At 33.8% G+C, this 24,897-nt stretch overlaps 1 protein-coding gene across 1 annotated transcript in view; it reads right to left on the bottom strand.

Annotated features, from left to right (window-relative positions):
* Window positions 1-24,897, bottom strand: part of LY75 (lymphocyte antigen 75) — a 100,980-nt gene that overhangs the window by 54,040 nt on the left and 22,043 nt on the right. Inside the window, exons 6-14 of the mRNA XM_051990670.1 lie at window positions 23,334-23,474; window positions 20,953-21,144; window positions 11,677-11,834; window positions 8,051-8,161; window positions 7,363-7,451; window positions 5,972-6,141; window positions 4,532-4,731; window positions 3,702-3,844; window positions 1,161-1,242 (exon numbers count right to left, since the gene is read on the bottom strand). Coding sequence (XP_051846630.1) covers window positions 1,161-1,242; window positions 3,702-3,844; window positions 4,532-4,731; window positions 5,972-6,141; window positions 7,363-7,451; window positions 8,051-8,161; window positions 11,677-11,834; window positions 20,953-21,144; window positions 23,334-23,474 — 1,286 coding nt within the window. The remainder of the gene's footprint in view (window positions 1-1,160; window positions 1,243-3,701; window positions 3,845-4,531; window positions 4,732-5,971; window positions 6,142-7,362; window positions 7,452-8,050; window positions 8,162-11,676; window positions 11,835-20,952; window positions 21,145-23,333; window positions 23,475-24,897) is intronic.

The following is a 24,897-nucleotide window of genomic DNA, read 5'->3' as shown; positions in this document are numbered from 1 at the left end:
GTTTCTAACTTTCAGGTTTATTGTGTGGATCAAATAAGGCAATATTTGTAAAGCACTTAGTACCATGTCTGGTACTAAGATTATTATAGATTATTTACTTATTATTAAGGGGTGCTTATTCCCTCCATTCTCTCCTCCTTTAGTGGCTTGGCTTATTAATCTGGCTGTTCCACAGCACCCTAATTTTAAAAGACCAGCACTGTTTCCTTGTACAGAGCTATCTAATGTAGAAGAGTCAAGCTGCCTTGACCCAATATGATGTCCTGGAAGATATTCCTCCCATTTCACACTAATAAAATGTCATTCTAGTTTGTAAACCTGACTTGTTAGTTGACAAAATCAAATTTCTTAGCCTGAAAAGCAGAGAAACAGACCTTGAACTAATGACATTTTCCATGAAGATGCAGGAACCCAACGAGGTCTAGTCTGAGTAACAAAATCTTTTGGTAGCAATAAAATGTTACTTTGCTACATCAGTATCTAAAAACTGAGAACAGTAAGAGCTTACTTTTTTCTTTTTTTTTTTAAATTATAGCTTTTTATTTACAAGTTATATGCATGGGTAATTTTAATTTTTTCTTTTTAACCAGAGGATTGAAATAAGGAAAAGCAGCATCACTGTAAATACTGAGGAATTCCAAAATAAGAAAAGTCATTTAATAGAATTCCAAATTTCAGAATTAGGCAGAGAGTAGGTGGGGAGAACACTGGACATACATACACTCTATAAAATCACATGTACAAAGAAAAGTGCTATATAGATTTAAGCTATTATTATTACTAACTGAGAATCTGGGGATTGTCTTGGTTTCAGAGAACTGAGGGGCTAATTAATTTGACCAGGACCACAGAGCCACTATGTCTCAGAGGCAAGACTTGAACTCGGGTCTTTCTGACTCTAAGTTGATACTGCACCTCAAATTATAAAACATTGTACAAATATAAGGTATTTCTTATTATAAATCAGTCACTACCACTATGGAGACCATAAAGATTCTTTGAGGCTGACATGAATGAATTATCTCATTATAATTGAATTATACCCTTAAAGTTCCTTTTCCAAAATGCAAAACTAGATCCCTAAATTACTTCACTGAATATAATTTTCCAAAAAAATGTAAATTGAAGGAAAAAAAAGAAAAGGAGAAGGATTAACTCACCGGTGTACTGTCACTCCATTGCCAAGATCCTTGAAAATCTGGACTTCTTTTATTTAATCCTACCCATATCCAACGCTCATCACTGTGTAAGCAGAAGGGAAAAGGGGGCAGAGGAAAAGTGAGGAAAGTTTGATCAACATATTTTCCAAAGTATATAAAGAGACACTAGCTGAAGAGTAAACTGAATTCAACTTGAGTAGAGTAAAACACTAAGATTAAATGTTGTGATTATACACAGGGTGTCTTAAAAATTTTAAGCTTTACTAGTAATAAGCTATAATAGCATTAGTAGCTTTAAACCATATTAACACTTTTGGAACATCCTATATAATATGACCAATCCCTTATGTGAGTTTACAATCTATTTGGGAAGACTTGTACATATAAAAAGACAACAAAGACAGTATACATTGTGTGATAAATTAGTAGTATAACACAGGTGCTAAGGTTTCAAAAGAGATTGTTATTGGCTTCAGTGATCTGAGGAGACCTCACAGAGGAGGAGGATGACATTAATTCATTTCTAAAGGACAAAGAAAATAGGGAAAGCACGCACTCAAACAAGAGGAAATTATAGATACAAAGTAAATACAATATTAGAGATAGACTCTTATCTTCCAGATTCCTGTGCAGAAATCAACCCAGCCTGATGAAAAAAAATTATTATTTATTTCACTTATTACGTGAACTTTTTGCTTTGAAAAGTGGGAAGCTGACCAAATCATCTTAGTTACTATTGTGTCCATCCTCTTTCAGGAGAAAAATATCCCTAACCTCAAACCTTTTAAGATACTGCCACTTTCAATCATTAAGACCAGGTAGGGTTTTTGCAGCAAAAATTAAAACAAACAAAAGGGGGTGGGGTGGTCTATATTTTTATTCTATGACAGATGTCAAGCTAAAGAAAGTTTATGGTATATTACTTGCTTAAGAGTAGTAGTCCATTTCAGGAAGATGTTGGAAAAACAAATTTAAGTTCTACAAGTCAAATTATTTAGCTCTTTTGCACAAATCAATAAAAAGTGCCTTTTAGAAGTTTTCATCTTTAATTAGCAGAATGAGTTCTGTTTAATTTTATTAAATTTCTATGATATAAAATTAAGACAAATATTAAATAACAAACTATAGATAATTAATCTTTAAGACAGTTTTAAAGACTTGTATGCTCAAAATGCATATTCCTAAGATATTTAACATCTTTTTCCTTTACCTTATTTACTCTCATCTTCTGTTCTACAATGACTTTCCCTATCATGTTTGTCTGTAAGAATTACAAAGCCCTTAGCTTTAATGAATCAGTGTACCATAAATTCTTTCTATTGCAATACAAAAGGAGGATTTAAAATTTTCACATACAAAAGTACTGTAGTAATTAGACTTAATTGTGGCATACTATGTACAATTTGGGCAATGGAAGTCTTGCTGTGGAAAGTTTAAGTCTTAGGTTGAAAAATCAAAGGCTTTTTAGGGACTAAGATCCAGAAACATAATTTGATACAAAAAGTTTTATCTTTTTTCCTTTTCAAGAGAAAATTTCAATTTGGAATTTTCTTGGTTATTTTCAATTTTGAGGGAAAAAATGCAACATCAATTTTTTCTTTTGTCTCTCCAGTGCTTATCATGGTACCTGGCATAATAAATACTTGTTAACTAATTACATTTCCTACAACCCACTAGGACAGTGGCAATCAAAGTTATCATTTTCTTACATCAAACAAGTTCTTCCTGCTTTCCTAATTTGTCTAAGATACCACCATTTCCCCTCACTACTCAGGTGTAAAACCTCATTCCTCTTCTTTATTTTCCACATTTCAAAAGTTACCAAGTCTTGTTCTATTTCCTCAATTTCTCTCTTATATCCTTGCAACTCCTACTATAAGCCCTCTTTTTTGAAGCCTCTTCTCTGTTTTTGTGCAGTAGCCACACTGATCTTCTTTTCTAGATTCTTTCTACTCCATTTCATTCTACACACTGCTGCCAAAAATTACATCCCTAAATTATAGCCCTGATCACATCATCCTAAACCGAATTTCCCTCCCCTCCATTTCTCCCTATCCAAATTTTCTCTCTCATTCCATCAAGGCTCAATTAAATGTTACTGCTCTCTCTTTGTCCCAGTGGTCTTCACTTCCTCTAAATGCCTATAGCTCTTTTTATACTCCGCTCAGGGTATCTGTTCCATTCTGCTACTATAGATTTTTTTTTAATATCTACCTACCTTATCATATTACTACGAGAACAATGCTTTATACTGTAGAATTGGAAGTCATTATTATGATTATCATCATTATTTTTGTTTCTTCTAGTTTGAAATTTCCTTTAGGGCTAGTGCCTTATCTCATCCATTTTGTATCTTCTTTAGCTCCATGTTTTTTTTAAATATAACTTTAAAGTGCTATATAAATGCTAGCTATTATCATCTGATAGACACTTAATAGACTCACTTAATAATGATAAATTCACCAGAAGATGCAAAACACAAATACATAAAGAACATCACTGTTATATTTACTTACTACAATTTTCTCTTAGAGTCATTACCTCACTTGGCTCTTTAGAAAACTAAGAAATTCCTTCATCTCATCCATATGGTTAAAACTAGGAAGATGTGCTCCAAGTGCTTGGCAGAATCTTTCAGCCTCTTCCCAAGTTCTTTTTCTTGCAACTCTCTCTTTGTGAAATAGCTTAAAAAAGAAAAAAGAATTTATTTCATTTTTATAAAAATAAAATTATTCATAGAACTTTTAATGCTAGCTGTACCAAAATACATGGTCATTTTATTTGCTTTTTAGGTTTGGGAAGAACACAGAAACCAAGAATCTGATAATAAGTACTCCATACTTTAAAGTGCAGAAGGACCTAATTTTCAAAAAAAAAAAAAGATTTTAAAAATGATCACACTGAGTAACTGAGTTATGAGTTATCTATAAGTTATAAACTATATAAGTTATCTATAATTTATAAGATATAAGTTATCTATAAAAAAGGTGACAAGATCATCATACAAATATGAACAATGAAAATAAGAAGAGATCGTTGATAGTGTTCAGTCATTTTTCGGTCATGTAGAATTCTTCATGACTGTACTTGGGATTTTCTTGGCAAACATATTAGAGTGGCTTGCCATTCCCTTCTCCAGCTTATTTTATAGATGAGGAAAATGAGGCAAACGGGGTTAAGTGACTTGCCCAAGGTGACACAGCTAGTAAGTATTTAAGACCATATTTGAACTCAAGAAAATAAGTCTTCTAGATTCCAGGCTAAGCATTCTATCCACTGTGCTGCAGAGCTGTCCACAGAAAGAAGTAAGTCACCATGTAATAACATTACATGTTGTTTACATGTTACATAATGTAAGAATGTTGTTTTACCTTATGACAGGAAAGCCCTGTTGGTAAACTGTGCCATCCACTGGGACAGGGATCATCAGGTTTAGGAATTGCTTCCTCATGCTCTGAAGGCCCAATTCTTTTCTTGCAAATAGAAAGTGCTTTGAAGGTTCTACAATCCTTGACCTCCCATTTACCAAGTGATTTTCCACTTGCAAGAACCACACATCCACCAGGTGAAGCTAAAAAATAGTCAGTGAATGAAAAGATTAGCTTTTATTTTTTAAAACAAAACAATACCCCCAAATTTCTAGTGTTTCTATTATTTTTTCAAAGGGGAAGAATAAGAAAAAAAAAAGGATGAAGGAGAAAGTGAAAGGAATAAGGACTTGAATCATAAGGTGATTAAGAGATTTCAGTTAACTTGGGCATTTAGACTGATCCAAGCAGCAAGACTCAGATTTCACAATAAACTAATACTTAACTGGGGACTTTTGGTGATGTGATCTGAGGTTTGTTTTTTTTTTTTAATTAAGCAAAGTTATTCTGGCAGCCTTGCATGGAAACTACTAAAAAGAAGGGCAAGTAAAAGCTCAAAATCTGAAAAAGGTAGCAAAGTAGACATGGAAAATCGGAACTAAGATGTAAAAGTTTCCTTTCCTTCTTAGTTGCCACCAAATAAACAAACCATATGGTTATATTTACAACTATTATATTTAAGGATGTAACAGGGCTTCCCAACCAGTGAGCATGAGCATATTCTGATTTTTCCCAAGTCCTAAGATCAGGGACTGCTAATGGGAAGTGAAATCTGAGGTAGGGCAAAGAGGGGTCTCTGTTACCTATACTCCCCTCCTTTCTAGGACTTAAGGGCTAATGGTAGCAACAGCAACTTGCTCAGATGTCCAGTGATTAAAGCCTGGAAATTTACTTCTAGCTGCCATGGAATGCTATCCCATGGCTTTGCATCTCTGGAATATAAATTTCCAGATCAGACTGATTTTCCAAAATATCACATAATATAAGATAAAAGGAGGAAGAGAACTTAGAGATCATTCAGTCCAACCATTTTCTTTTTTTTACAGCTTCAGCACCTTGTGTAGATATAGTATATCATAGGAACTTAATAAATGCTTGCCAATTGCTTTTTAAGGAAGGTAGGTGACTTCCTCAAGATCACAGATCTTGGGTTTGAACTTGGCAGAACTTGGGTTTGAACACAAATCCTTTGACTTCAGATTTAGAATTCCAGTAATTACTGAATTTGAGTGGGAAAAGATTCTTGGGATTTGTTTCTAAATCAGTTTCATGGGAACATAGGACTCTCCAGATCTGGAACTAGAAAACTTTCTTTACTGCACTTATATAACAATTTAGGTTTACAGGGTACTTTACAAATATTATCTCATTTTCTCTTCAGTACAATCAATTTAACAAGTAGAATATTCTACTTGTTCTTTCTTTCAAAGCAGAGTTGCTTACCTGGCTCAAGAGAATTCCAGTTTACAAAGGTTATAACTGGCCTTCTCCCATCTACACTTGCCCATTTATACTCCCCTCTTGAATCTTCATCTCTCAAGCCAGTCCAAAAGGATTTTCCTTCACCTTTACTGTACTTTTTAATCATGCTGTTTAAGAATTCTTGCTCAAATCTGTAAAATAAGTTTCAAATGATTATTCATGTTATTTTACAATACCAAATTACAATACAGATGAAAGAGACTAACATTCTTCTTAAGAAAGAGGGAACCACTAGGTGGGTCAGTGGCTACTACCTCTGTTTTGGAGTCAGAAGAACATGAGTTTAAATCTGACCTTACTTATTCTATGACCTTGAACAAGTCACTTAGCCCTGATTGCCCTCCCTCAAAGAATCAGTGAGCATTTATGAAGCGCCAACTATTTGCCAAGCACTCTACTAGGCACCAGGACAAAAATGAGACCTTGTATCAAAAGAGACAAGTATCTATGTATGTGTATACATATACATTGTATATATACACACATATACACATTTGTATTTATAAAATGAATATATAAATCAAAGTAACTTTTGAAGAAGAAGGAATAACAAGTGAAGACTTCACAAAATCCCTCATGAACAAGGCAGCACTTGAGAGGAGCTCTAAAGGACCCAGGACTGACTAAGGCAGAGGTAAGGAGGGACAGCATTCTGAGCCTAGGGATCTGCCCGTGTCAATGCAAGGATACAGGAGATGGTGTGTCATGTTTAAGAAACGGTAAGAAGACCATTTTGGCTAGACTGTAGAATTTCTGAAAGGTATTAAAGGCTAACAAAGTCATGTAGTGAAGAGCTTTAACTGCCATTCAGAAGGGTTCGTTTCTTTACCCTGGAAGTAAGAGGAAGGTGTGGGGAATTTGTTGAGAGGCAAGTGACATCAGACATGCACTTTAGGGAAATCACTTTAGTCCCTATGCAGAGAATGTCTTTTTTGATCCTCTCTAGAGGGGGAAGACTTAAGGCAGGGAGACCAATTAGGAGAGAACATGAATAATCCAAGTGAGAACTAAAGAAGTTCTGAATGAGTCTGTGGCCATCAGAATAAAGAGGAGGATGTGAGATGTTGCAGAGGAAGAGATCACATGATGACTTGACAAAAGATTAGGGAAAAAACCCAATGCCTTCTTATATTAAGCAGCCAGCCCACTGGCTTCTGAATTTAGAGGACTTGGGTTCAAATTTTGCCACTAATATTTAAGATGTGTATGATCTTGGACAAGTTACTTAAGTTTCTCAGGGCTTTAGTTTTCTCACGTATAAAATGAAGGTGTTGGACTAGATTGCCTGGAGTCCCTTCTGACGTCAGGTCTATGTTTCTATGAATATCCAGCTTACCTGATGGTGATCATACCTGTTAGTTATAGTGAGATTGCAATGAGTTCCAAAGGGAACCTCATCTTTATATATCTTATAACAAGCTTCTCCATGCCTCTCCCAGCCCTAAATTAGAAAAAAGTTATTATTACAGAGTCTTCTAAGATAGGCAACGTCTCTCTGACTTAAGCAAAGTATTGAAGCATTAAACACAAAATCCTAAACTCAATTTAATTGGAGGATGGAAGATGGGAAGCTAGCAGCTTGATGTCTCTACAGGCTAAGAATATGAGACAGCAAATTCTAGAAAGAGGAAGGATAAAAAGTATATGATTTACATGAAGTAGCAATTATATGTATATTTTGGATGACTTCAAGAGTATATTACCATCCCAATATATAACACTCCAAAGGAAAATTTAGTTCTATGTATTACAAACTTTTGGCTTGGTCCAGTACAAGGATTTTTAACTTTCTGAACCCTTTTGGGAATCCCAGTGAAGACTATGGATCTTTTCTAATAGTAATGTTTTTAAATGCATAAAATGAAAAACAGGATTTCAAAGGAAATCAATTATTGAAAAACAGTTAATAAAATACTTAAATTCACAGACCCTCAGGTTAAGAACTATTGTCTAGAAAAAACATTTTCTTCTAAACCTCATTCTCCCCTCACCATTTCTGGCTAAGACGGGCTCCATGTTGGCTTAGGAATTTCAATATACCTCTTCTTGAGGACAATCCTTATCCAATTTTGTTTCGTTGACTGTCTTTCCTGTTTTCTTGCATACATACTTGAGTTTCTTTTCACAGGATTGGACTTTCCAGTGACCTAACTGTGGTAAAAACAAGTAGTAAAGTTGCTTAGGAAAAAAAGGATTTTTTAAAATAAAACTTTACCCCAAGTTATTCTAATCTTCAAACAATAAAGACAAGAATCCTCTAGAGAAGCTCTCAATTGTCCTCCAGGGATATTGATCTAGCTAGACTGTCAGAATCACATCAGGCTCCTAGGGGACACTAATTTAATCTTCCCATGAGCTTTATCATCATTCTTAATTGACTACATTATCAGTTGAGACAGAAACAGAGGGAAAAGACTGTGTCAAAGAGAATAGAACATTAGGTAATCTTTTTACATGTCAATGAATATGGTTAAAATTCACTCACAAAGTTATGGACCTTGAGCCTTTTATGAGTACCTGTTTCCTCATTTGTAAAATAAGAATATATTTACTACCTAGAATTCATATAAGTAGACACACTAACTCTACCAGTGAGTAGATTTCTGAAGCATGGTTCAGGAAAATTATGTTCAAATCCTGCCTTCGACTATAGCCATGTAACTCTAGATATGTCAAATAGCTTCTTTGTGCCTATTTTTTCTATCTGTCAAATGAGAGTATTACACTTGATGACCATTATGATCCCTTTAAAGTCATAGTTTAGGTTCCTATGATCTCAAAATGATACAGTAGAAAAGTACTTTATAAACCTTATGGCACTATGTATTTGAACTCTCATTATCTATCTTGTTGCCTTAAAAAAAAGTCTGAAAGAACTTATTCTCCTTAGAATCATAATTAGAGATTCTCACAGATGAGCCTTCTGATAATGTATAAGGATCTCTTTATTTCTTAGAATTTTTTTAGCTACAAGTACAATCCTTTCTTTGGGGAATAGCAACAAATTGATACTGCTTGCTAAAGAAAATCTTACATGAATATATATTAATTCAAAGCTATAATATTAAAAATTAAGGCTTTTATTTCTCTTAGGGAAAGTTTTAAAAGTTTATTCCCTCCTTAGTTTCAGAGTTCACATGTAAAATTCTGAGAGGAAAAAGTACCTCCTAAGGATGTCTTTGATCCTCACTTTAAAGATCAATCCAAGGTCATGAAAGGAACTGACAAAAGAATTTTGAATTGGCTACTATCCTGTATACCTATGCACTTTCCTTTTATCCTTGAAACCAGCCAATTTCGCCTCCTATTTCCCCAATTATAATTCCATAAAGTACTATCCATCAGGCTCATAGCATTGGCACTGTGGACAAGACCTTCTATAATCCTTTTGTTAGCTAACCATAAGTACCTGAAGTAAATGAGGAAATGTCACAATTCCATAATCACATACCATGTAACTAATTATCACACTCAAAGCATAGATTTGAAAAACAGATAGAATCAAAAAAACTTGTTCTAATATAAATCACTGTCTTGGGACCCCACAAATGGAAGGAACATTTCTAACACACGCCAGAAGTAGAATTTTTCCTGTACAAAAGGGTAAGCTTAGAAGCCATCTCTGAAGGGTCTACCACATCATTCCAACAATCAATACACATATTTGGAGTACTGTAATGGGCAAGTTCCTCCTCTGCTTAGCCAACTGGTAAAGATTATCTTCTAATAAATCTCCTTTGAACTCATAATCTTTTGCATGAGTTTTTTCCACTTCCTCTTTCTGGTGTGGATGCTGAGTTACTCAGTTTAAGAGGTTTTAGCTGCCAAACAGAGGAACTGAAATAAATGGCAAAAACTGATCAAATTTCCTAATTTTAATAAAAAAAAACCCTCCATGATTCATATAGAGAGCCCAAATTAATTCCAACTATGGTAGTGAAAGGTAGCTAATGTACAGCTATTTGTGTGTGGTTGAACTGGACTAAAAAGAGGTCATGGGGATTAAGAATGAGGAACTGGGAGGTGAGGGGATGATGAGAAAATAATTTAGGGTAGAGAAACAAACAGTAAGTGAGGTTACTGGAATCACTGGAGAGGAGATTGACTTAGATGTCCACAGGTAAAAATAAAGATCTGGCCAGGATGGGATAGAATTTAAAGTAATTCAGGGCAATGGGGAGCTAGGATTATGCTGACTCTTTTTCTTGACCTTGACCTAAGAAAAGGAACAGTAAATCTAGAAAAGGATGCTTAAAGATGCAATAGTCTTGAAGAAAAAAACAAACACCTAGGTTTCATTGATTCTCATAATATGGAAAGAATCAGAAAAGAGCTACAATGTTAAATGAGAATGAGAAGAGAGTGATACAATGTTAAAAGAAGGACAGAGGAAGATAGTTATGGAAGAAGTTCAAGGGGAAGGATAACATCAACAAAAAGAAGTCCTCTCCTTCCCAAATTAACTATGCACATAGTGTGACCAGATTATCTTTAATCTACTCCTATTAGCAACAACCTTTTGTTTTAAATTCTTGGTACATTCAGAATTTAATGTTATCATAATGACTTAAAAAGATTTTTTTAAGTTTTCATGGCTATCACAGCTTTTTTGAATGAATTTTTACATATAGCTAGTATTTATGCTGTAATCATGTTCTAAATACCAGAGTAACTCAAAAACTACTTGGCATAGTGTCTAGAACACAGAAAATACTTAACAAATGCTTGTTGAGTTAACTAAAAGGAAATTATATTGGAATTTCTGTAGCAGGATCATAGTACCTATGATAAATCTAGAGCAAGAAAGAACCTCAATGACACCTCATTTTACAGATAAAAAAATTGAGGTACAGAAGATTAAGTGATTTTCTCAACATGAGAAAAATAGTAATTGTTAAAAGTGAAATTTGAACCCATTGCCATTAGCCCCACAATCAGTGCAGAAGCTTAAATTCATTTTCAAGATCTTAAACCAAATAGCATATAACTGCTTCTATAGATGATGACTGTGGTAAGCCCCCTTTATAAGGGAAAATGTATTATTTGTCTGATAGGACACATATCATCTGTTGTCATCATTATTAGCAAATCTTTATTGATTCTGAGAGGCATTGTGCTCAGTAGTTGGAAGACAGAGTGAGCTGAGACTATCCCTCCCCTCAAAGTATATACCATGTGAGAAGCCAAAGAGCGTCTATACGCCACTGTTCTAGGCACTAGGGATACAAATATAAAGAATAAAATGTTCCCTACTTTCAAGGAATCTTGTTCCAATTGGGGGTAAATAAGGTAGGATGGAAAAAGGACAGTGTATATATATATATGTGTGTGTGTGTATGTGTGTGTGTGTGTAAAGAATAAATATAAAGAATAAATGCAAATAAATATACAATAATTAAATACAAAGTATTTAGATAGAGAGGGAAGGTCTATCTAAGTTTGTAATTAACCTTTACCAAATGAGGTCAAGAACACTCAGACATGATTGAAATAACTGGGTAACAACAAACTTATTGCTGAGATAGAACTCATCTACTGGATGCTGATTCTTTTCTTCCTTCCCTAATTTATTTACAGATAAATAGAGGCTTCCATTAATTTAAAAAAACATTATTGAAGTCAAATAATACAATAATATGATACACAAACCACAGATGCTTTCCTACCTTTCCTGAATAGCAAACACAGTTAGGAGTTTTATTGTAGGGAACATCAGGCTGATTTTGATCCCAGTAAGTAAGAGTTACTTCAGTGCCATCTGACCACTTAAATAAAGCTGGTGTAGCATTATTCTTAAGACCTGTCCATATTTCTTCTTTGGTTTCTAAAAGAAAAGAGTTCACAGATTAGTAAATTTTTGGATGGGTATCAATTTTTTTAAAAAAAAATAAATGTCTTTACATTTAAGCTTAGTTCATTTCAGTGAATAAAATGTTAATCTTTTTAAAAGTTTCTCCCTTGAAGTTGTCATCAGGATTCTTTGTTTTTTCACATTTATATTTCAATCAACCAACAAGTATTAATTAAATATTAGTTATTGTGCTAAGTATACAGAATTACAAAGCAAAAGCAAATCACAATTCCTGCCTGCAAGGAGTTTATATTCTAGATGTTGTACATTCAGAGATGTAATACATACTGAAAATATACAAAAATGAACACAGGGTAGTTGGGGAAGAAACATACTAGTAGTTTTTAGAAAATCAGATGTATCAAATAATGGAATGGGCAACTTTGGGACATAGGTTCTTTCATACTAGGCCTTTCACTGACTACTTGGAATAAGGATATAATTGGCATGATGTTAGACTTAAAATCTAAAAATTTTGGATTTGTATCCTTCCTCAGATGATTAATAACTATGTTACCCAGGACTACTTAACTTATCTCAGTATTAGTTTGTTGGATTTTTAAAAAATTGAGATAAGACCTGTATCAATTATTTTATGAAGTTCTTATGAGGACTGACTGATCTGATATATATGCAATATGTATTTTTCAGAACTTTGAATGCTATATAAATATGAGTCATATTGGATGAAATACCTATCCAGGTACAGTGGATAAGAACCCTGTATTGGGTTTCAAAGCACCTGGGTTCTAATTGTTATTGATACTTAACTACTTGCATGAGAAGTCACTTAACCTTTCTGGAAAGTGAAAGGATGGAACTTGATGAGACCATCATCTAAAACTATGATCCAATAAAATGATATCATTCAAAGGAGCTACAGATTTAGACAGGAAATAAAAAGAGAACTACAATGTAAGAAAAATTAAGATAGGAAAAAAAAGACTCAAGAATGACAACATGGTCCATAAAAGCACACTAAGCTCTGTGGAATCACAGAAACTTGGTTCTTGCCATTTTACCACCTCTGTGAGTGTAGGCAGGTCACTGTCATGGGCTACAGTTTCCTCATCTGTAAAATCAAGAGGTTGGATTACATGACATCTAATGCTCCTTCTGACTTTAAATCTATGATCCTAAGATTTTCTCCCTACTTCATACCTTGAACACTGTCACCTCTTCCCTGCTGTTCAAATTTCTGTGGAAGAGAGGGCCCTTCTTCAAAAGATCACTACTCTACGTATGCTCTCATTCACAAAGCCCTTCCATTTTCTCTTAGAGCTTATCCCTTCTATAGCTTCCCTCTTCATCTTCATTCTGGTTCTATGATTCCTTTCTCGTGTCTAGAAACATGCATGGGTTTCCTTCATCTCTGAAGAAATAAAACACCTTTACTTAACTGCTATTCTTTACATTTGGTAATGGTATAATTAGCAACTGACACTTTCTAGCATCCAAAGATGATCAATAAACTGCTTTCTTCTCCTTACCCTCAGCTAAAGGGTTAGATTCCATAATGGTCACAGGCTTAAAGGGGAAGTTTTCTAGGGCAGGACCTCCTGATGAAGAAATGTAGTTCCTAATGATAGAGACCACAAATGAACTGCACAAAGAAGGTGGCTTTCTGTTTACTTAATGGGGAACATAATCCCTTGTTCCAAACTGACTACTTTGATGGGCAGGTTCTAGTATAGTAGATAACATTTTATTTGAGGAGCTGGAACTGAGAAGCATGTAACATGTACATGAATGTAATTTAATTTGATCTCTCCTAGACATGCTTCTGAATGTCTCCAGATTTCACTACCATGACTCAACTGCTTTTTTATGCCTGGAACATCCTTTCACCATGTGATGAGTACCTGCAGAGGTTTGAGGAGGTGATGGCAGTACTCCATTCTGGCCATCCTCAAACAACCCAGGTTAGGCTTGGCCTTTTATAGCTGTACTTTCTTTTTAATTATTATGAAGACTTTTTATTTTCAAAATATATGCATATATAATTTTCAACATTCACCCTTGTAAAACCTTATGTTCTAAATTTTTCTTCCTCTCTTCCTCCTATTTCCATACCTAGATGGCAAAAAATCCAATATAGGCTAAATATGTGCAATTCTTCTATACATATTTATACAATTGCACAATTTATAATATTGCACAAGAAAAATCAGATCAAAAAGGAAAGGAATGAGAAAGAAAACAAAATGCAAACAAACAACAACAAAAAGATTGAGAATGTTATGTTGTGATCCACATTCAATTCCCACAGTCCTCTCTCTGGATGCAGATGACTCTCCTCATCACAAGACCATTGGAAGTGGCCTCAATCATCTCATCATTAAAAATAACCAAGTCCATCAGAATTGATCATTGATTAATCTTGCTGTTGCCATGTACAATGAATTCTTCGTTCTGCTCACTTCACTAAGCATCAGTTCATGTAAGTCTCTCCAGGCCTATCTAAAATCATCCTGCTGATTGTTTCTTATAGAACATTAATATTCCATAATATTCATAAATCATAACTTATTCAGCAGTTCTGTAACTGATCCACTCAGTTTCCAGTTTCTTGCCAATACAAAAAGGGCTGCCACAAACATTTTTGCACATGAGTCCTTTTCCTTCCTTTATGATCTCTTTGGGATACAGGTCCAATAGAGACACTGCTGGATCAAAGGATATATACCGTTTGATAGCCCTTTGGGCATAGTTCCAAATCAATTTATAACTCTACTCACAATGTATTAGTATCCCAGTTTTCCCACATCCCCTCCAACATTTGTCATTATCTTTTCCTGTCATCTTAGGTAATGTGAGAGGTGTGTAGTGGCACTTCAAAGTTGTCTTAATTTGTATCTCTCTGATCAATAATGATTTCGAGCACATTTTCACATTAGAAATGGTTTAAATTTCTTCATCTGAAAATTGTTCATATCCTTGACCACTTATCAATTGGAGAATGGCTTGAATTCTTATAAATTTGAGTCAATTCTCTATATGTTTTAGAAATCCAGCTTCTTAGTTCCCTTCTAATCTTGTCTGTCTTGGTTTTATTTGTACAAAATCTTTTTTTAAACTTAATAAAAATTATTCATTTTGTATTCCATAAAGTATTCCAGTTCTTCTTTGGCCACAAACTCCTTCCTTCTCCACAGATCTGAGAGGTAGACTATCCTTCGTTCTTCTAATTTGCTGATAGTATCACCCTTTATGTCTAAATCATGAGCCCATTTATTTTGGTATAGGGTGTTAGGTGTGGATCAATGCCTAGTTTCTGCCATAATGATTTCCAATTTTCCCAGCCATTTTTTGTTAAATAGTGAATTCTTGTTCTAGAAACTGGAGTCTTTGAATTTGTCAAACATTAGATTACTATAGTCATTGACTATTGTGTCTGTGAACCTAACCTATTCCACTGATCAGATACTCTATTTCTTAGCCAGTACCAAATGGTTTTGATGACTACTGCTTTATAATATAGTTTTAGATCTGGTACAGCTGGGCCATCTTTGTTCGCATTTTTTCATTCATTTTCTTGACATTCCTAACCTTTTATTCTTCTAGATGAACTTTGTTATTTTTTCTAGCTCTGTAAAATAATTTCTTGGGAGTTTGATTGTCATGGCACTGAATAAGTAGATTAATTTAGATAGTACTGTCATTTTTATTATATTAGTTCGGCCTACCCATGAACACTTGATATTTTTTCAATTGATTATATCTGACTTTATTTGTATGGAAAGTATTTTGTAATTGCATTCATATAGTTCCTGAATTTGCCTTTGCAGATAGACTCCCAAATATTTTAATATTATCTATAGTTATTTTAAATGGAATTTCTCTTTGTATCTCTTGCTGCTAGACTTTGATAGTAATATATAAAAATGCTGATGATTTATGTGGATTTGTTTTGTATCCTGCAACTTTGCTAAAGTTATGAGTTGTTTCTGGTAGTTTTTTTAGTTGACTCTCTAAGATTCTCTAAGTATACCATCTGCAAAAAATGATAATTTACTAACATTTCTAATGTAATACTGAATAGTAATGGTGACAGTGGGCAACCTTTTTACCCCTGATCTTATTGGGAATGGTTCTGGTTTATTCCTATTACATATGATGCTTTTACATAGATGTTACTAATCATGTTAAAGAATACTGCATTTATTCCTACTCTTTCTAGTGTTTTTAATAGGAATGAGTGTTGTATTTTGTCAAATGCTTTTTCTGCATCTATTGAGATAATGATACAATTTTTGTTAGTTTTATTATTGATATAGTCAATTATGCTAATAGTTTTCTTAATATTGAACCAGCCCTGTATTCCTGGTATAAATCTTACTTGCTCATGGTATATTATCCTGGAGATAACTTGCTGTAATCTCTCTGCTAATATTTTACTTAAGATTTGTAGCTGTACTTTTAACTGTTTTTTGAACTTTGACACCATGACTCAGTTGCCTTCCCATGCTGAAACATCACTTTGTCATACAGACTCCTTACTCTGGTGTTGAGTTTCTGATCCAAGAACTTCATTTTGAAGATGAGTCTAGATTGGCTATCTTTTATTCTCCTCCCAGCTGTGCTTCTGTCTCCAGACTTTGCTACTATGTATACAACATGGATACCTTCTCCTTCTTTCCTATCTCTCCCTGCTTTTCAGCTCTTTTAAAAAATCTGTTGTCTTCCCCATCCATTCACCTCAAATCCTAGTGGATTGTAAGTTCCTTGAGGGGAAGCACTATTTTTTGTTTGGTATTTGTATTTTATCTTTAGAGCTTTAACACAGTATCTGGCACAGTAATTGCCAATAAATACATACTACCTGCCTGCTTGAAAGTAAAAGGCAGTGTTTTGGGACTTCTGCTACAGGATATAGGTTCCTATCTTTGTCCTGTATAAATAAAAGAAAGAAACAGATAAGGAATTCAGGAAACAGATTTAAGTAGGGAGGGAAAATTTCTCTAAAATCTGCCTTGGATAGAGTAGGGTCTTTATAATCTTCTTTCCTGATATTTAGAAATAAGACAGCAGCCTTTGGGCAATGCTCTGGAACTTCTTCCTAAACAACAATGAAGAAGTAGCAGAGGCTTCATTGATACTCTCCTCACTGTTAGGAGCTGAGAAGTCCACTTATTCTTGAATCTCAGAATCAATTATAATTCATTACAATTTTCTTTAAGGGAATAATTACATGATTTATATATTTAGAACTATCATCAAGGATTACATTTTTATCATATAGAAGGTATTATAGATTGATCTGTATGTTGAAATAATTATTCTGCAGATGATCCATTTTCTGGTAGTTCAACTTACAATAAAATGGCATGTTTAATACTGAGCTAAGATTGTTCTTATAGTCACCATTTTGATTATCCCTATTAAATACCTCTTAATAAAACTGGAGAATTAAGTATTTGAGTGGCACAGTGGATATGGATAGAGCATTTGACTTGTAGTCAGGAATAACTTAGATCAAATCTTGCTTTAAATACTTGTGAACTATGTGACTATATATTCTTTAACTATTGACTGCCTCAGTTTCCCCATCTGTAAAATGGGAATAATCAAAGCACATTTATCCCAGGGTTGTTAGGATAAAATGAGATTATATTTGCAAAACATTCTACAAACTTTGTCACTATATAAATGCAATTATTATCACTGATGTTAGTATTATAGGTATACTAAGACTAAAATCAGAATATCCTAGAACTTTTGATTTCTCAAAGAATCTGGGGTATGAGACCTAGCAGCTATTAGAACTGGGTAGAGGTTCCTCTTTCCTTTTGTCTTAACATTTCTATGTCTTGATAAGTTAATGCCCAAATATTTGATACATTTTTTTTAACTATTAATTCTCTTTTCCTTCTTCTAATTTCTCTTTTCTTGACAGTGATATATAAAAATACAGGTAATTTTTGCACTTCTATCTTATATCCCACAATTTTAATACATTCATTTATTATCTCCATTAATTTTTTATCGAGATAGCCTTAGGTTTTCTAGCTATATAATCAATGTTGTCTGCAAATATGTTTTGACTTTTCCATTATTAATGTTTAATTACTTTGATTTCCCCCCATATTTTATTGCTTTTATGATTTAAAAAATTATATCAATTAAGATTCTATGTGCTTGCTATGTGCTGCATTCTGTTTATCATTTTCTTTTAAAAAAAGACTGCTTTTAACATTAAATTGTATATGATACTATGATATAATTTTTGATATATATGTATAATAATATTATGAATGATATTTTGATGTGGTTTATAACTTTTATCAATATTTCAAAATTTACATCAGATTGGAGTAAAGAAAGTAGATACACTTGTTTTAGTTTCTCCCCTCCTGCTCTTCCATCCAAATGAGAATTTTTTTTTTAGAATTGCTCAGCTATATATAATAATATACTTTGTGGTTTCAAATGTATGCTTTTTATCATATTATTAACAACATTTTATCATATAATATATGTTTTTTTATTCATATGTATACATATTTATAAGAAGAATGCTTTATTTTATCAAGGAATTTTCCTGGATATAATATCATTATGAAGTCTTTTTTTTTTTTCTTGAGGATAAAATGCATGATATTAAACATTTTTTTCTGGTATATACCACCTATTTGTAAATTCTACTTTGTCATAATGGGGCAGTCTTTTTGATAAATGGCTATATTCTATCTATGATTCTATGTTTAGCAATTTTGCATTATTATTCAGTAATCACATTGATCTGTGGTTTTCTTTCCAACTGCCTGCTGGACATTTCAAGCTGGACTTCTCAAGGACATCTCAAATTCAACCTGTCCCAAAATGAACTGGTTATATTTGAATCGAAGCTGTCCTTCTTCCTAACTTCTCTATTTCTATTGAAGACACTACTTTTATTCCTGTCTCCCAGATTCATAATCTTACCATCTCCCTTGACTCCTCACTCTCTCTCAGTTACCATTCTTATCTTACATTTAAAAAATCTTTTTTTATTTTATCTTACATTTTTACTTCAACAACTCTCAATTCTGATCCCTTTTCTTTATTCCCACAGTTACCACTTTAGTTCACTGCTCTCATCACTTCTTGCTACATTATTGCAACATCCTCATAATTGGTCTTTGTCTCAAGACTCTTTACTCTGGTCCATATTTCTACCAAAGTAATTTTATTAAATGTAAGACCTTGCTATGTCACTATTCCTATTGAATACATTCCAGAGGCTCTCTACTATCTTATAGGATAAACACAAAACCTTTTATAATTTGGCCCCAACCTATCTTTCTAATCTCATTGAGGATCATATAATCGTGACTATTCCCACATAGCTAAAAAGCATTACCTCCTCACTTTTGTCTTAAAGAATCCTTGTTTTGCAGCTTACACATCACCTTCTAAAAAAGTCATTCCCTGATTTCCCTAATTGTTAGTGTCCCTCTCTTTTTAAACTAACTTTATTATATTTATTTGTATTTATCTATTTCACATTTCTAAACTTTTTATTTTCAAAATATATGCATAGTTTTCAACATTCACCCTTGAAAAACTGTGTTCTAATTTTTTTCTCCCTCCCTTTCCTCACTCCCTCCCCCAGATAGCAAGTAATCCAGTGAATGTTAACCATGTGCAATTCTTCTATACATATTTCCATAATTATCATGCTGCACAAGAAAAATCAGATCAAAAAAGAAAGAAAATGAGAAAGAGAACAAAAAGCAAGCAAATGACAAAAAGACGAAAATACTATGTTGTGATTCACATTCAGTCTCCATAGTACTCTTTCTGGATGCAAATGGCTCTCTCCATCACAAGTCTATTGAAATTGGCCTGAATCATCTCCAATTCCATCAGAATTGCTGATCACATAATCTTGTTGTTGCTGGGTACAATGTTCTCTTGGTTCTACTCTCTTCAGTTGGCATCAGTTCTTGTAAGTCTCTACAGGACTTTCTGAATTCATCTTGCTGATAATTTCTTATAGAACAATAATATTCCATAATATTCATATATTATAACTTATTCAGCTATTCCCCAGCTGATGGGCATCCACTCAGTTTCTTGCCATCACAAAAAGTGCTGCCACAAAGATTTTTGCACACCTTTTCCCTTTCTTATTATCCCTTTGAGATATAGGCCCCGTAGAGATTATCCATTTCATATTTATTATATATATGCTTACATTTGTACCTGTCTCTTCCATTCTAGACTTCTTGAAAGTAGGGACTGTTTAATTCTCTGTATTACATCCTCAGCAACTAGCACATAGTAGGCATTTAGCAAATCTTAGCTTTATTTTCTTTAGCACAAGAGATCAACGGAAGTGTTATTTAACCTAACCTTTCTATATATTAAAATAGTCTGTGTCATGAAAACTACTTATTATTTTAAAATCTGATAGAATTTCATTGTGAATTCATCTGATTCCCTCTCTTCTTTATTAGGAGTAATTCAAATGTAAGCACTACCTATCTTGGTCTTTCAGTGACATCAATAGTTTCTTTTTCTCTAGTGCCAACTCCTCTTCTCATTCTGTTACTTTTAATCTATATATTTTTGTAAGTTTAGATAATTTCCTAATGACTAATCCTTTTTGGGGGGACTAGGTAATTGGGGTTAAGTGACTTGCCCAGGGTCTCACAGTTAGGATGTGTTAAGTGTCTGGGCCTGAATTTGAACTCAGGTCCTCCTGACTCCAGGGCTGGTGCTCCATTCACTATATCTGGGTGCCTCCTCTACCCCCCCCCCTGCCTCCCTTTGCCAAATGACTAATCTTACAGAAGGCCACATTACTTCCACATTAACTGCTGGAACTTAATTAGAAGGATGACATGTGCTTTATGTCTCTTGAAGGAAAACAAACAACTCATTTATTTTTCCTCACATATTCATGATTTTTGGATACATTTAAGAATTATAAAATTATTATTATCACTGGTAGGATATAAATGAGTACTTATATTATAAGGAATAGTGGAGAACATGTAAACCATAAGATAAAATTTGTCAGGTTTTCACAAAGTTAACATTTTTGCTAATAGACCAAGTATATTAGAATGCTTAAAAACATCTCATTTGAGAGCGAAAAACTTACCTCCTTCATGGAGCTTTCTGACAACAAACTCCACATCTGCTAAAGAATGCATGCTGATTAGATTACTGTGATTGGATATGCATTCTGCATTTGCTTCATCCCAGGAACTACTTTCATTTACCAGAAGATAGCAAAATCCATTGTTTGGTAGCCAGCTTGGATCACAATGGGTCTCTAAATATGTCCAAACATCTGAGGAGTGGGGAAAAAATTATTTATATTCCATTGAAGACACATTAATTTTGACCAAATAACTGTATAAGTTCTCCCTTCTTAAAATGTAACTCTTCTGGGAAAGCTGGGATCTTAGATGCTATGGAAATATTGACTTTTTTGGTAGGGAATAAAACAAGAAGGTGGATCTAGTAGGGGCAGACCTAATTTGACACACTGGGCACATATCTGTGTAGGTAGGAGCAGAAGCAACAAAAGGTGCTGAAAAGAAAATATCCCTTGGTCTCTTGCTGGCAGAGAAAATACAGAATAAATGAATCTTTCTCTGGGCACAGGCCTGGCCAAGTTTACCAATACTCTCTGTAAACTAAAGAGTAATACTCATCAGTGAAGCAAACACTACCATTTTGTTACACGAACAGCTTAGCAATCAGTATAATAATCATTGACTACAAAAGGAAATTTAAAGTTGGAATAATCTATGTAGACAATAAATTCAATTTTGACCATTTATCCACTAGTCAAGAGACAGCTAAATAGGGTAGAAGATAATATATGGAATTCTCCTTTTCCCCTCCCTTTCTTTTAGGATAAAAGAACAGCCATATCAATCATTCCTCTCAACTTTACCTTTATGGGCACCAACTGACCTAAATTCACCAAAAAAAAAAAAAAAGTTCTGAAGTAAATAAAAGCAAGACACCATTCCTATCACTTCTGAATGTGTACTTGGAATATCTGTGGTTAGGAAACAATGCTCTCTATCAGTGAGCTTTTGCTTTCCTCTTTGAGGTTTTCATTTCTGAGAGTCTATTTGAGAGAGACCCTTATGTAGAACCTTAGTTCACTTAATTTGTCTCAATTTTAAACTGCTAATCTATGGTTTTTTCAAACAGTCCAATCCAACATTCATTGACTGTGCAATGTATTAGATGCTGGGCTAGGTGCTGAAGATATTTAGAAAAATTGAAAACCAATTGTTGTCTTTAAATGCTTCCTAAAAAACTGCTCAAGGTGAGGAGGAGGAGAGGAGAATAGATATTTATATAGATATTTGTATAAATAATATTTTGAAGAAGAAAAGCAGGTCTGGAGAAAAAGGATGAGGAAAGGCTTTCTTCACAGAAAGAAACATGAGTTAAACCTTAAATGAAGCTAGGCATTGTAAAAATTGTAAAAATTGTAAAATTGTAAAAAAAGCTAGGCAAAAAAAAAAAAATTATGGTGTTGAGGAGGGAGTACCCACATGTTCGAGATTAGCAGATACAAAATGTTAGAGTCAGTTGATGGAATGCCAATGCCAGGACACAGTAAACCAATCAGTTTAGAAAGGATATACTGTGTATAAAGGGATGTAAACTGGAGAGAGTTGAATGTGACTCCAAAATTGCCAATCTGAGTGATTGGAAGGATCCTGGCCTTGAGTGATTGGCAGGTGTGTCCCTCAAAAGAATTATGAAAATTTGGAGAAGCTAATTTGGGAGGAAGGTGGTAAGTTTAATTTGAACTTGTTGGTTTCAGGAAAATAATGGCTCACTCACAGCCAAATGGAGCTAGTTCACAATGTTATAGGGAATATCCTTACATTAGAATATATATTTTTGAATTTGTTATTTTTCTTCTTTTCCTGAATTAGGAATTCTATTGTATCTATTTGATCTATTTTATATCTATTATTTAATACTTTAAATTAGTTTGCATTTTATTCTTATGTAAACTGAGAGATAATTATTCATTCTTAAGATGCTAAGAAGTCAATCTAAACAAAATTAATCTGAGTAATACCATTGAAGGCTTAGTGGCAATGAAAGCATAGTAACAACTCTAATCCTATGAAAATAATAATTATTTTATTAAGTTACAACTCTAGAAACTAGAGAACTACATGTACAAACATGCTTTAATTGTTGTCTAGGAGCTTTGTTTTCCACTTGTAGAAACACTGAAATGTTCACTTTCTACTCTCCTCACTTTATTCACTTCAGTTTTAAAGAAAATTCAACAAGGCCACAGAGTTAATATGAGCTATAAATGAATCCTTCCTAGAAAACAAAAATTTATTAGCTATATCTCTCTATTTGCACTGTCAGCACATTTGGATGAAGACAATCTGGATAAAGATCCCCTAAATTTATTGACTTTATTTTTCACAAAACTATGATTTTTTACAGTCTTTTTTGCAAATGATCAAAAAAAGGAAGCATTACCTGATGACGTTGATGATTCATTCAGTTGTTTCTTGCAGACATAGGGGAATTGAGCTTCACATGGAAAACTGTGCCATTGCCCCGATTCAGCATTCATTATTACACAACTTGAGCCACCTATTGTAGGCGAACTGGGAATTTCTTAAGAGTTGCAGGGGAAGAAAAAAAATGGAGTGAGGGGAAGAAAGGTTTTGTATTTAGTTAGAAAAAAAAGAGAAAATGAAGGTAATTTCTAGACTTCTGCGAACAAGAACATAATCTAGTAAATCTAATAAAACTTTAATTAACTGGAACCCAACTAACATTCCCACAAAACCCACAAAGAATCTTAAGTCCTGACTGAAGGAAGGATGGAATAAAAAAAGTACAAGAGCATTTCTAACCTTTAGGAGGGGATAGAGAACACTAAAGGAATATAGAAGCAGAGAAAGAAAGAAATAAAAAGAAAAAGGGAAAAAGGAAGGATGAAAGGAAAGAAAAAGGGCAGAAGGAAGGAAGGAAGGAAAAAAAAGATATAGAAGAAGAGGAGAAGGAAAGGAAGAAAAGAAAAGAAAGAAAAAGGAAGGATGAAAGGAAAGAAAAAGGGCAGAAGGAAGGAAGGAAGGAAGGAAGGAAGGAAGGAAGGAAGGAAGGAAGGAAGAAAGGAAGGAAAAAAAGAAAAGGGAAGCCAGGAACGTTTGGGGAAAGAGGTCATAAGGAAAAGGTAAAGAGAGATTCATTTTCTTATCCTCTCCCTCTAATTCCAACTTTTATCATGCAACTTCAAGGGTATTATATAGGAAGCATTAGAAAATCCGCCAAATGGGGAAGGATGGTGAAATGATAAGGAATTAAAAGACTCTTCTCTCCATGTCTGTAATGATTCCCTATTGGTATTCTCTCTGGAGATTTGTACACATTGAGCTAGAAGTTGGCATAAAAATATGACCTTTGAGGTTCTATTAGAATGTAACTAGAAATGTCCATTGACCTTTAGTGGGAAGAGTAAAGGAAGTATAAAAGTAGAGAACAGAGGCAGTGTTAAATATCCTCTCTGTCACACATCTTAATTTTTACTTTTAAGAGTGGGGTGTTTTAGAATCTGAACTGCTTTACTTGAGCTCTTTCTTTTGTTTGTTTTCCTGGGTTGCTGCAATCTTTTGCTGGCTGTAATTTACTTCTGGAGATTTCCTTCCATTTCCCCTATATCTATCTATATGTGTATTTTTTACATGTTGTTTCACCCATTAAAATACAAGAATCTTGAGGGCAGGGACCAAGTTATTGCCTCTCTTTATATCTCCAGATTTAGCAAATGGTAAGCAATTAGTTAATGCTAGCTATCTGACTGACTGCCAAACTTTCTCAGAATATGCACCACTGATGCCAAAAGGACTAGAAGTCAGAATCCATTTTGCTGGGAATATTGCATATGAATGAATTGTTGGGATTCTATTAGAATTGAAAATATGCTCAAGTATTGGCATTTACTTTTTAAGAGATAAAAATGTGTCAGCGTCATCGGTCTATGTTTTAATTTTATATGCTTATTAAGTATTTACCCCTAGTTTCAGAAACAGATTTC

This window comes from Antechinus flavipes, chromosome 3 (assembly GCF_016432865.1).
Source record: "Antechinus flavipes isolate AdamAnt ecotype Samford, QLD, Australia chromosome 3, AdamAnt_v2, whole genome shotgun sequence".
In the NCBI taxonomy this organism is placed as follows: domain Eukaryota; kingdom Metazoa; phylum Chordata; class Mammalia; order Dasyuromorphia; family Dasyuridae; genus Antechinus; species Antechinus flavipes.
The sequence above is the reverse complement of the archived record's forward strand: the minus strand, read 5'-3'. Positions and strand labels throughout refer to the sequence as shown.